Source organism: Oncorhynchus mykiss, chromosome 4, assembly GCF_013265735.2.
Source record: "Oncorhynchus mykiss isolate Arlee chromosome 4, USDA_OmykA_1.1, whole genome shotgun sequence".
Taxonomy (NCBI): Eukaryota; Metazoa; Chordata; class Actinopteri; order Salmoniformes; family Salmonidae; genus Oncorhynchus; species Oncorhynchus mykiss.
The window spans coordinates 24,978,060-24,990,123 of NC_048568.1; the positions used below are offsets into that span (position 1 = coordinate 24,978,060).

The window sequence follows — 12,064 nt, forward strand, 5'->3', positions numbered from 1 at the left end:
TGCGCAATGTATCTAATATAATGAAGCTCTTTAAGAATGACAACAAGCACGTGTTATTTAGTTAATTTGTATATCTCTTCCCATAGGGACGATGAGCATGCTCTGATCCTGCAGTACTGCCAGACCCTGGGTGGGGAGGGGTCTCCCTGCAGCCAGCCCCAGAGCCCCGCCCAGATCCTACAGGCCGTGGAGAGGGAGGAGCGTGGGGAGCTGGAGCGAATCATCCATCGCCTGGAGGATGAGCAGAGGTACGCGATAGGTCAGCGGAGTAGTCCGTCAAATGTCAGCGCTACTGTGTTCTGCCCACTTACTAAAAGTGATGCTCAGCACACACACACACACTGTCCCATTCAGCTCTCGCTCCTCCCCCCCTTCATCTCTCTCTACCTCTACCTCTGCCTCTTTGATTGGTGGATAGAGGTAGTGTAAGGACAATGGTGACTGTGCACTCACTCTATTATTCTTGGAGCTGCTGTGTCTCTGTCTGAGGCTGTATCTGAGTGATTTAGCTCTGCTCACATTCTTCTTTATGAGCCAGGCTATAAACGCCAGTTGAAGTACCACAGTCAGTCTGGAGCCAACAGCACTATACAGTTGTAAACAGAGACGGACACAGGCCAGGACCTCTCTGTACAGTGGCTTCACATAGGATTGTACTGAGAGGGTGGGCAGGAAGATTTTAGTAGTGCTGTTGGGCTCATATTATATGTGCAGGAATGATTGTGTGGCGTGTGTGTGTCTGACTTCTGCATCTCCCTAACCCCATCTCTGGGTGTCTCCCCCAGGACACTGAAAAGGGAGTATGAACAGCTGAAGGAGCAGCACGGGGACCAGCGGGGGCCTGGGTCTGTGGGGCATTGGGACCCTGAGGGGTCTTCTCACCCCGGGGGTCCTGGCGAGGCTGACCTGCTGGCTGAGGCCAAACTGCTCCGGCAGCATAAGAGCCGTCTGGAGGACCGCATGCACAAACTGGAGGAGCACAACAAGCAGCTGGAGTCCCAGCTCCACCGGCTCAGACAACTACTGCACCAGGTGGGCCACACATAGAGGGACACGTACAGTACACACACACACACACATGCTCACACTCCACCTCGGACAGCAAGCCACTTCAACAGATGTCTTAACACACACACACACACACACACACACACACATGCTCACACTCCACCTCGGACAGCAAGCCACTTCAACAGATGTCTTAACACACACACACACACACACATGCATGTTCCACCTGTGGAATGACTTCTATTTTACTGATCACACATCAACAACAACAGCAATTCCTTCTCAGCCCTCGAAAGTGTCCTTGTTTGTATCATAACTCATTCCTCTAAAGTTAGAATCTCATCACGGTGATTTGTCTGCCATTAAAATCCTTGGGCGGGCCCCGCCTGTTTCTAGAAATACATTTTCGGGATGGAAACATGCTTTAATTGTAAACTGAAATGACTAAAACCAGATAGAAAGTATGTACAGTAGAACATTTTATGAACCAATATATTTTCTTATAATTGACTAACAATGACCAAAATAAAAACTAGACAAGACGGTCATGGAGAATAAGAAAAACAATGAATTTAGCAGTATAAATTTTATTATATTTGAGCAAAAGAACACAGCATTAGCCACAGCAAAATGCATGGAATTTCAGGAAAATAGCTCTAAAAATGAAACAATTTCTCTCAGCTCCATAGAAACATGTGTAGAATTCCAGGAAAGTGTCTTAAATATGAAAACATTGCCACACCCACCATCTAAGCCCCTTGTTGATGTAGAAAGAACCCTGTATTGTGAGTTTTCCTCCCAGGGCTACGAAGCACCCCCTACCCAGTAACCCACTCCATCTCTGCTCTGTTTATGCCTCTCCTGATCACTCAATAAGTTTAGATGACTTTTTAGCTGTGTGGGAAATAAAAGCCAACCAACCGAACGGAGTCAGTCAGAGTTGGTAAACAGTATTGACTCAGGTCTCTGGAGCTGGAGGCTGCGGTGGGTAATCAGGATTCTTAAAGCAGTACTTGGAGTTAAATCATATCCAGGTTTATTTCCCTGTTCGTTACATATTTAAAACTTTGGGAAAATGGAATGGGAACGATGATATAAATCCAAGTGGCATTCTCTCGCCCTGCAGCCTGTTCCTGCCCAAAACATTCTGCTCAGTTAGCCAAACGGGTGTGTGGAATCTGCTCATTATGAGTGCTGTTGGGTGCGGCCCGGCTGTAGTGGCGCTCTCCACTGCCATGGTGCTGACCCGTTATCGCTGTTCTCCCCTCGCTGACTAACGCTAGTTATCCACAGCTCACAGGTTAACATAACATTCCTTCATTTAGTTACAACAGAGGCAGAGCATTAGGCAACCTCGGCCTGGGGAAGATAACGTGACTCTGTTGATTCTTAGGGGATAAAGGGCTCATGTTAAACCTTGCAAGACACACACACCATTTCTTCCAGAGCCTAGAGTCCTGAGCTAACCAGATCCTGACTCTATGATGGGAGAAACAAATCCAACATACAGGGATAAATTAGAGTGAGTAATCCTACAAACGTGCTCTGACATTCACAGAAGAGATTTTCATATTTTCAGCCCAGCATTGTCAGTTTATGGTCAAACAAATATGTTGTCTAGGTTCATCACAACGAGGACATCAACAGTTTTACAAAATCACAACTTAGTGTAGTAGTTTTGAAGGAAATTCTCTTAACTCCGAATCAATTGTAATCAAATCTAATCAAATTGTATTTGTCACATGAGCCGAATACAACAGGTATTGTTACCGTGAAATGCGGAAGAGGAAGAGGTTGTTCTTGAGGAAGAGGTTGTTGTCCTACACTACACTGCCAGGTCACTGACCTCCTCCCTATAGGCTTTCTCATTGGTGTCGGTGATCAGGCCTACCACCATTGTGTCGTTGGCAAACTTAAGGATGGTGGTTATCAATGATAAATTATGTATTTTTTGTTGTTGCAATTTTTATTAGAGAGCTGTTGTGCAGCTCTGTACAGTCAGTACTATTCTAAGTGAGCCCTGAAGACGTTGTGAGAATGCTCTGGAGACATTTCCATCACATTAACCTTTACTACAGCTGGGGGCAGGAGAGCAGGAAGGAGAGAAGAGAGGGACGGGATAGGCAGGGAGGAGGATGCATTGATTCCGTCTCTGGAAAGCTAAGGGGCATGTTGGACTTGATAGTAAATGTCAGTGGACATCAGGTGCCCTATTCAGGCGTGTGTGTGGGTGTGTGGGTGTGTGTGTGTGTGGGTGTGTGGGTGTGTGTGGGTGTGTGTGTGGGTGTGTGTGTGTGTGGGTGTGCGCGTGTGTGCGTGCACCTTTTTTCATGAATGAAAGTCAAGAAATGAAACAAACACGTTGCGAAACCCTTAGAGATTCATCTGAACTCATACGGGGAGTGACAGTGACACATTTGGAAGAGGGCTTATAGACGCATATAAATGTCAGTACACGTGATGACAGGTCTTTCATCCAGCCCTATCGAGTCACACTGTGTGCTATTCCCTTGTTTGGGACTGATGATTCATATGTAGTTGGTTTAAAGTCGTCACCAGTGAAGTATGCCACTATGAATAATGAAGAGTGGGCACTATGTTTTAGTAATGATGCTGGTCCTTGTCTCTTTCCCTCATATATTTTTTACTTTTCTTTCTGTCTTTCTTCTTGTGTTTCTCTCACTTCTTCTCTTCACCTCTTCTTGTCTGACTTGCTCTTCGTTCATCCTCTTCTTTCCCTCATCTCAGCCGGAGATGGACTCCAGGGTGAATGGAGTGTTGTCTCCCAGCATGCAAGAACAAGGGGCCCTCACCGAACATACAGGTCGGTTCAACACACAACCACACACACACACACACACACACACACACACACACACACACACACACACACACACACACAGTGTGCTAAACTGGTGTGTGTGTGTGTTTCAGATGAGCAGTTGGACCACCCACACAACCGCAGCTCTGACCTGGCAGACATCATGGAGCAGATAAACCACACCTTCCCTGCATGCAGTCGTAAGACCTCTCCTTTACCTCAAACATCTCTTCCCTCTCCTCCCATCTTCCCTCTGTTTACCTCTTCCATTCTCCTTGCCTCCTCTCACTCACTGTCTCTCACTGTCTTCTCTCATTCTGTCTTTCATTCCTCTTTCTCCTCTTCTTCCTCTGCCCGTTGTTTTCTCATCCTCTCCATCCTCCTCCTCTCTTCCTCACCTGTCTTCTACTCCTCCTCCCCCCTCCCCTCTCTATTCCATCCCCACTCTTTCTCTCACTCGCCACTTAGCTAGTGTGTGTGTGGGTGGTAGTGTTCTGGCTGGTAGTGTTCTGTGGTCTATTTTGTCCCTTTGACGTTCACTACTCTCCACTTTAATTCATGACTTTGGAGCTGAAAATAAAAGGTATGCTATTGTAACGGATGTGAAACGGCTAGCTAGTTAGCGGTGGCGCGCGCTAAATAGCGTTTAAATCGGTGACGTCACTTGCTCTGAGACCTTGAAGTAGTGGTTCCCCTTGCTCTGCAAGGGCCGCGGCTTTTGTGGAGCGATGGGTAACGATGCTTCGTGGGTGACTGTTGTCTGTGTGCAGAGGGTCCCTGGTTCACGCGAGGGGACGGTCTGAAGTTATACTGTTACACTATGTCATCTTCTCTGTTTAGATGCAATATGTATCATGTGCAATGTGACTGCAGTGAGGAGAGAAGTTTGAAACACTCTCACACAGTCGACGTATACATAGCGTCTAGAGTTTCTTCTGGCCATGTGACCTGGCCCTAGGTATCCAGTAAAATGGAGGAAGAAATACGCTCCATGGGTATCATAGAATGAGACTAAAAGTGTTGGATTAGTGTATTACCTCAAAGTGACTTTAAATTGCATTTTGAATGAGTCGAAAATCTATCTGAAGTTTAGTTTAAAAATCTAATATAATCTAGAGGCTGCTGCGGTGCTATCAATACCGGTTTACTGCTCATCTGGCGGGCATAACGGCTCAACGATCTCAACATCCATCTCAACAACACTTAAAGATAATACTTAGTTTATGACTGTGTGTGTAGGAGGGGTCCATATGCATCTGAACTTAGGCTTCAACCAGTCAGTTTTGATGCATGGAGTAAGGTTGCAAAGGGAGGGAATATTACTGGACATTTTGCAAGTTTACCAGTAAACTACCTGAATTGTGGTATCTTTCAAGGATTTTATGTAATCTATCACACGACATCTAGTGGTCCTTTAGGGTACTTCAGATTATCACAGGTGTCTGTAATTATCTCTGACCCTACTGTATGTGTGGACTTATCCCATAAAAAATAGAATGACAAAGCTGTGGAACATTATCATAACTATAAAGCATCAACTTGATGAATAATGAATAACATGAAATATCCTTTATATATTTTTTACACACTATTTCAATAGAGTCAATATTGTGTTTTTTCTCACAAAGTTGTTTCTGTTTCACTCGTAGCTTCAAGCCTCTCCTCGAGACCACAGGTAAGATATATTTCTCATCCACTTGCATATTGCCTGTTTCATTCTGATAAGAGGAAATTAGCTGGAGCGCATTTCGTGAAGGCTGAATGAGTGCAAATTAGAAACAACAGGTATACTGTTGCTAGTTACTTGGCAGGCAGTCTAACTGGTCAAATAACTGAATGTGTAAGAGATTCAGCCACTCTCTGGAGGAGAATGGCAGTTTGGTGCTTATCAAGGGGTGTAGATGAGGAGCGAGAGCAACAAAACAGTGTGGAACATACACACACACACACACAGAAAATAAAATAGATCAATGGGGTCTCCTTCACCTACAGTGGGGAGAACAAGTATTTGATACACTGCCGATTTTGCAGGTTTTCCTACTTACAAAGCATGTAGAGGTCTGTAATTGTTATCATATGTACACTTCAACTGTGAGAGATGGAATCTAAAACAAAAATCCAGAAAATCACATTGTATGATTTTTAAGTAATTCATTTGCATTTTATTGCATGACAAGTATTTGATCACCTACCAGTAAGAATTCCAGCTCTCACAGACCTGTTAGTTTTTCTTCAAGAATCCCTCCTGTTCTCCACTCATTACCTGTATTAACTGCACCTGTTTGAACTCGTTACCTGTATAAAAGACACCTGTCCACACACTCAATCAAACAGACTCCAACCTCTCCACAATGGCCAAGACCAGACAGCTGTGTAAGGACATCAGGGATAAAATTGTAGACCTGCACAAGGCTGGGATGGGCTACAGGACAATAGGCAAGCAGCTTGGTGAGAAGGCAACAACTGTTGGCGCAATTATTAGAAAATTGAAGAAGTTCAAGATGACGGTCAATCACCCTCGGTCTGGGGCTCCATGCAAGATCTCACCTCGTGGGGCATCAATGATCATGAGGAAGGTGAGGGATCAGCCCAGAACTACACGGCAGGACCTGGTCAATGACCTGAAGAGAGCTGGGACCACAGTCTCAAAGAAAACCATTAGTAACACACTACGCCGCCATGGATTAAAATCCTGCAGCGCACGCAAGGTCCCCCTGCTCAAGCCAGCGCATGTCCAGGCCCGTCTGAAGTTTGCCAATGACCATCTGGATGATCCAGAGGAGGAATAGGAGAAGGTCATGTGGTCTGATGAGCCAAAAATAGAGCTTTTTGGTCTAAACTCCACTTGCCGTGTTTGGAGAAAGAAGAAGGATGAGTACAACCCCAAGAATAACATCCCAACCGTGAAGCATGGAGGTGGAAACATCATTCTTTGGGGATGCTTTTCTGCGAAGGGGACAGAACGACTGCACCGTATTGAGGGGAGGATGGATGGGGCCATATATCGCAAGATCTTGGCCAACAACCTCCTTCCCTCAGTAAGAGCATTGAAGATGGGTCGTGGCTGGGTCTTCCAGCATGACAACGACCCGAAACACACAGCCAGGGCAACTAAGGAGTGGCTCCGTGAGCCTAGCCAGTCTCCAGACCTGAACCCAATAGAAAATCTTTGGAGGGAGCTGAAAGTCCATATTGCCCCGTGATAGCCCCGAAACCTGAAGGATCTGGAGACGGTCTGTATGGAGGAGTGGGCCAAAATCCCTGCTGCAGTGTGTGCAAACCTGGTCAAGTACTACAGAAAACGTATGATCTCTGTAATTGCAAACAAAGGTTTCTGTACCAAATATTAAGTTCTGCTTTTCTGATGTATCAAATACTTATGTCATGCAATAAAATGCAAATGAATTACTTAAAAATCATACAAAGTGATTTTCTGGATTTTAGATTCTGTCTTTCACAGTTGAAGTGTACCTATGATAAAATTACAGACCTCTACATGCTTTGTAAGTAGGAAAACCTGCATTATCGGCAGTGTATCAAATACTTGTTCTCCCCACTGCATGTTGTAAATGGAGGCAGAGATGGATTCTGAAGCTCAGTAGAATAGCAGCAAAGGTTATTGACAGTGACCTGCTCTTAGTCTAATTTCTGTTTAGTCTTCTCTCTTTCTCTCTCACCTCTAAACATCTCAGCCCTTCTCCACTCTCCCCATTGCCTTTACAAGCCAGTTAAACCATTTATTTATTACAAGTAGTATCTGGACGCTCCTTCACAGGGGCCTATTTCTTTTCCCTCTCCTGTTTTTCTTCTTCTTCCCTTGACGTCCGTTATGTTAGCCAGTGCTATCTGCTTTTTTTCTTATATTTAATTAAACCTGGGTCAGGTTTGGTATTTATGTTGTCTTATGCACCCGTAGTGAACACAGGGAGAAATGTGCTTAGGACCACTTTTACCACTTCTTCTTATCTCTTTTCTTCCCTTCTTTCTTATTGAACTCCATTAAGTTAGTCCTTTGTTGCTCAGTTGGTAGAGCATGGCGCTTGTAACGGCAGGGTTGTAGGTTTGATTCCCGGGACCACTCATACTGTATGGAAAATGGATGCATGCATGACTGTAAGTCGTTTTGGATACAAGCGTCTGCTAAAGGCCATATATGATGTTATTAAAAATGGTTCCTGTAGGTTGTTCTAAGCCCAGAGTGTGGTTGAATAGGTTTCGATGTCCATTCAGAAGCCAGCCTATTGTTCCAAGGAGCATAACCCAGTGTAACATTAAATGGATACTTTGGGATTTTGGCAATGAGGCCCTTTATCTACTTCCCTGCAGTCAGATGAACTTGTGGATGCCATTTTTATGTCTCTGTGTCCAGCATGAAGGAAGTTAGGGGTAGGTTCCTGAGCCAATGCTAACTTGTGTTACCTATATTCTTCCAGTCATTGTGCTATCTGCTAGCATAGATATCCATATTCTTCCAGTCATTGTGCTATCTGCTAGCATAGATACCCATAGACTTCCAGTCATTGTACTATATGCTAGCATAGATACCCATAGACTTCCAGTCATTGCGTCAACTCTGGTTAGCATTGGCTCGCAAAACTACAGTACCTCTAGCTTCCTTCATACTGGACACAGAGACATACTAATGGTCTCCATGAGTTCATCTGACTGCGGGGAAGTAGATACAGGGCCTCATTGCCAAAATCCCGAAGTATCCCTTTAAAAAGCATTTCCCAGAATCCTAAGTGCCCAGCTGCGTCCCTGATCTCTCCTGTCTCCTCTCTCTAAATTGTTGTGACGGGCTTGAGGGACTGCCAATCTGCCCTGATTGCATTTTCAGGAGCTTCTGATACTTTCCATTCAATACCTGCAGATGAAGAGAAATTAGTGTTGTTTACATCAAAACACAGTGGAAGATCATTATTTTCTATGCATCCCTGAACTCTCGTGCCTTGCCTATAATAGAGATAGATAACTTTGGGTGGACTAATTTAAATGCTCTACTTAATGTGATTACCCAGAGATAGGAGGAAGACCCTATTTGGTCTTGCCAACTTTGTTTAGTCTGGCTAATGTATGTGTGTGTAGATGTGTAGATGTTGTAATAAATAATGTATGTGTTTTGTCTATGTTTCAGGTGATGTGAGAGCCATCAGCAAAGAGGAAGGTGTGTGTGTTTTCTGAGAGACAGAAACATTCACACAGCTTCTATGCTTTCCCTCGCTAAACTTTTCAGAAGGACAGGTGGAGAGCTAGACCCCCTAGCAAGAGACCCCCCGGTAAAACCCAAAGACAGGACCGCAGAACTTTACTACTATTACCACGTTGTCGTCTTGTACTATGCAAAATGTACATTTTATTAACTGTAGATTGTACCTGGAGTCGGTTAAACATTTGTCGGTAATTTGTATGGATATGCCGATGATTATGGGGGTTCCGGGGGCTTTGTATAACAACATATGTTTTTTTGTGGGATTTGTTTTGTTTTTTGTTCCGCTTTCACTGGGAATCAAACTCCTCTCTGCTTCTACCCTACTGCCGTCATAACGGGGGACATGGTAACTGTTTTTATATCCAATTTGGGGAAGGTGGCCCATTTTAAGATTATCGCCTCAAATGATCGTTTTAGACAATAGGCTCTGTGTCTGTCCTCAAATGATCGTTTTAGACAATAGGCTCTGTGTCTGTCCTCAAATGATCGTTTTAGACAATAGGCTCTGTGTCTGTCCTCAAATGATCGTTTTAGACAATAGGCTCTGTGTCTGTCCTCAAATGATCGTTTTAGACAATAGGCTCTGTGTCTGTCCTCAAATGATCGTTTTAGACAATAGGCTCTGTGTCTGTCCTCAAATGATCGTTTTAGACAATAGGCTCTGTGTCTGTCCTCAAATGATCGTTTTAGACAATAGGCTCTGTGTCTGTCCTCAAATGATCGTTTTAGACAATAGGCTCTGTGTCTGTCCTCAAATGATCGTTTTAGACAATAGGCTCTGTGTCTGTCCTCAAATGATCGTTTTAGACAATAGGCTCTGTGTCTGTCCTCAAATGATCGTTTTAGACAATAGGCTCTGTGTCTGTCCTCAAATGATCGTTTTAGACAATAGGCTCTGTGTCTGTCCTCAAATGATCGTTTTAGACAATAGGCTCTGTGTCTGTCCTCAAATGATCGTTTTAGACAATAGGCTCTGTGTCTGTCCTCAAATGATCGTTTTAGACAATAGGCTCTGTGTCTGTCCTCAAATGATCGTTTTAGACAATAGGCTCTGTGTCTGTCCTCAAATGATCGTTTTAGACAATAGGCTCTGTGTCTGTCCTCAAATGATCGTTTTAGACAATAGGCTCTGTGTCTGTCCTCAAATGATCGTTTTAGACAATAGGCTCTGTGTCTGTCCTCAAAGCATCACATTTGTTTTTAAAATGTTTTCCTCCCTTTAAAGCGTTATTCATGCGATTCTGTCGGCGTTGTCATGCCTGCCGCAATTGCGACGTTAACGTAACCCCTTCTGTGCCTATACAGTTGTCATTCCAAGTGTGGCAGACTGATTTAACGTTGTAGTAATTAAGTTGGATGGTTGTATAAAGGAGAGAGGGGCGGAAACTATACATTAATGGAACCTTAAGCTGTTCTGAAATAATCAAGTTTGTAAGAGGCCCACAGTCCATCATTGTGTAGAATAGTTTTATAAATATATGTTTAAAAAAAAAATCAGAAGAAAGCCATGATTGCCTTGCTACCTCAGACAAACACCTTTTCATTTGCGTGGTCTGTAACTTGTTTAATTTCCATTTTACTGTACTCACAACAAGAAAACAAACTGAAAAACATTCTAAACGTGTTGCTTATAGAGGTGTACTGCGGTGGGGAGATACCCAGCAGAGTAAAATAACAGCCAAAACACAAAGACATCCTATTAGTTAACTACCCATGGGTCTGTGGCCTTTCTACGCTGCCCCAAATCGGTGTACTGTGTCTGGCTCTGTTGATTTCCCCCTGTCAGACCTCTAGCACTGCTCTCTCTCTCTCTGAGTTATGCGTTGTGTTTTGTGCTATGCTATTCTGTAAAACTTGATCGTTTTAACAGCGCTATTATAACCTCCTCCAACTATGTCCTTGGACTTATGATGATGATAATATAGTGTACCATGGCAGAACAGTGTCTTTCCTGAGGTATGTAGTATAGATTGACCACACTACATGTAATATGGCTACATACTGTATGTTTTATTCTAAATAAATTTTTATAACAACTTTTATTTCTCTGGACTCTTGCTTCAAGGACCTATTAACAATGTGTGCTTCCCCAGAATACATTGGTCTACACTACAAGCTGGCAACACAACAAGCCGGCAACAGCGAAACAAGTGTGAAAAATCATCCTTTATAGTGTTGTTTGCCATAAAAAATGTCCACCAATTGTTAAACAGTTAGGAAATCAAGTGACATTGTGAATACTGAATAGTGTCGTTAGCGTTGTTGTCAGTTTGTCACAGACAGCAACCCAGTAGATATTGCCTTCTAATGTAAAGCATTCTAGCACAATTCATACATTTTTAAGCAAATACATATGTAAACATATTTACCTCCCCTATTTGCAAACGTCTCATCAGGAGATAATCTCCCAGCATTCAACAGCATCCCATGGTGGCCATCCATAATGGCTAGGAAGGAAATGGTCCTCGTTATGAGCAGAAATCTAGCACGTCGCCTGGCGCCCACTGCAGACTTCATCATTATTATTGTTTATCAAAGGAATTGATTGCGCAGCGTGAGGTTCTACCATTATAATATGTTACAAGAGGAACGCTCTGAGCGGGAAATGAGAGAACAACTGAATGATGGGAAGTAATTAGACAACGAATCCAGCTTCCTGCCTCCCATCCCCTGCAGTCCACAGTTACGCTGTACCAAGTTACATGCTTCTTTCACCAGAGTATTACTCACATCCAGAAGCATTCATCACTTATTCCCCACACCCTTTATTTAAAGACTATGTGATATCCTATTCATGTTCACAGCCAACAACACCATCAATTCGATTTCACTTGTGAATTCATTAAAGTGGCTCTAAAACTGTTCATGTATGCTCATTGCTTTTTACTGTACACCAATATCTGTATCCTTTTTAATAGTGAGATTAGGTTATCAATTACTCCTGTTTTACTTCTTTCCTTCCCTTCTTCCATTGAAAGGTTAGTATGCTAGATTCAAAACTCTGTCGGGTAAAAACAGCATGA

The 12,064-nt window shown here is 43.5% G+C and overlaps 1 protein-coding gene across 10 annotated transcripts in view; it reads left to right on the forward strand.

Moving 5' to 3' along the window:
* The window catches only part of utrn (utrophin), a 341,113-nt gene extending 330,035 nt beyond the window's left edge, over positions 1 to 11,078 (forward strand). For 7 of the 10 annotated variants that reach the window (XM_036975991.1, XM_036975995.1, XM_036975989.1 and 4 more), the window contains 6 exons: positions 87 to 248; positions 786 to 1,032; positions 3,760 to 3,835; positions 3,946 to 4,032; positions 5,482 to 5,507; positions 8,967 to 11,078. In XM_036975991.1, coding sequence (XP_036831886.1) covers positions 87 to 248; positions 786 to 1,032; positions 3,760 to 3,835; positions 3,946 to 4,032; positions 5,482 to 5,507; positions 8,967 to 8,975 — 607 coding nt within the window. In that variant the 3' untranslated portion in view covers positions 8,976 to 11,078. The remainder of the gene's footprint in view (positions 1 to 86; positions 249 to 785; positions 1,033 to 3,759; positions 3,836 to 3,945; positions 4,033 to 5,481; positions 5,508 to 8,966) is intronic. The other 3 variants (XM_036975996.1, XM_036975998.1, XM_036975999.1) reach the window with 1 other exon arrangement.
* Positions 11,079 to 12,064: the final 986 nt, after the last annotated feature.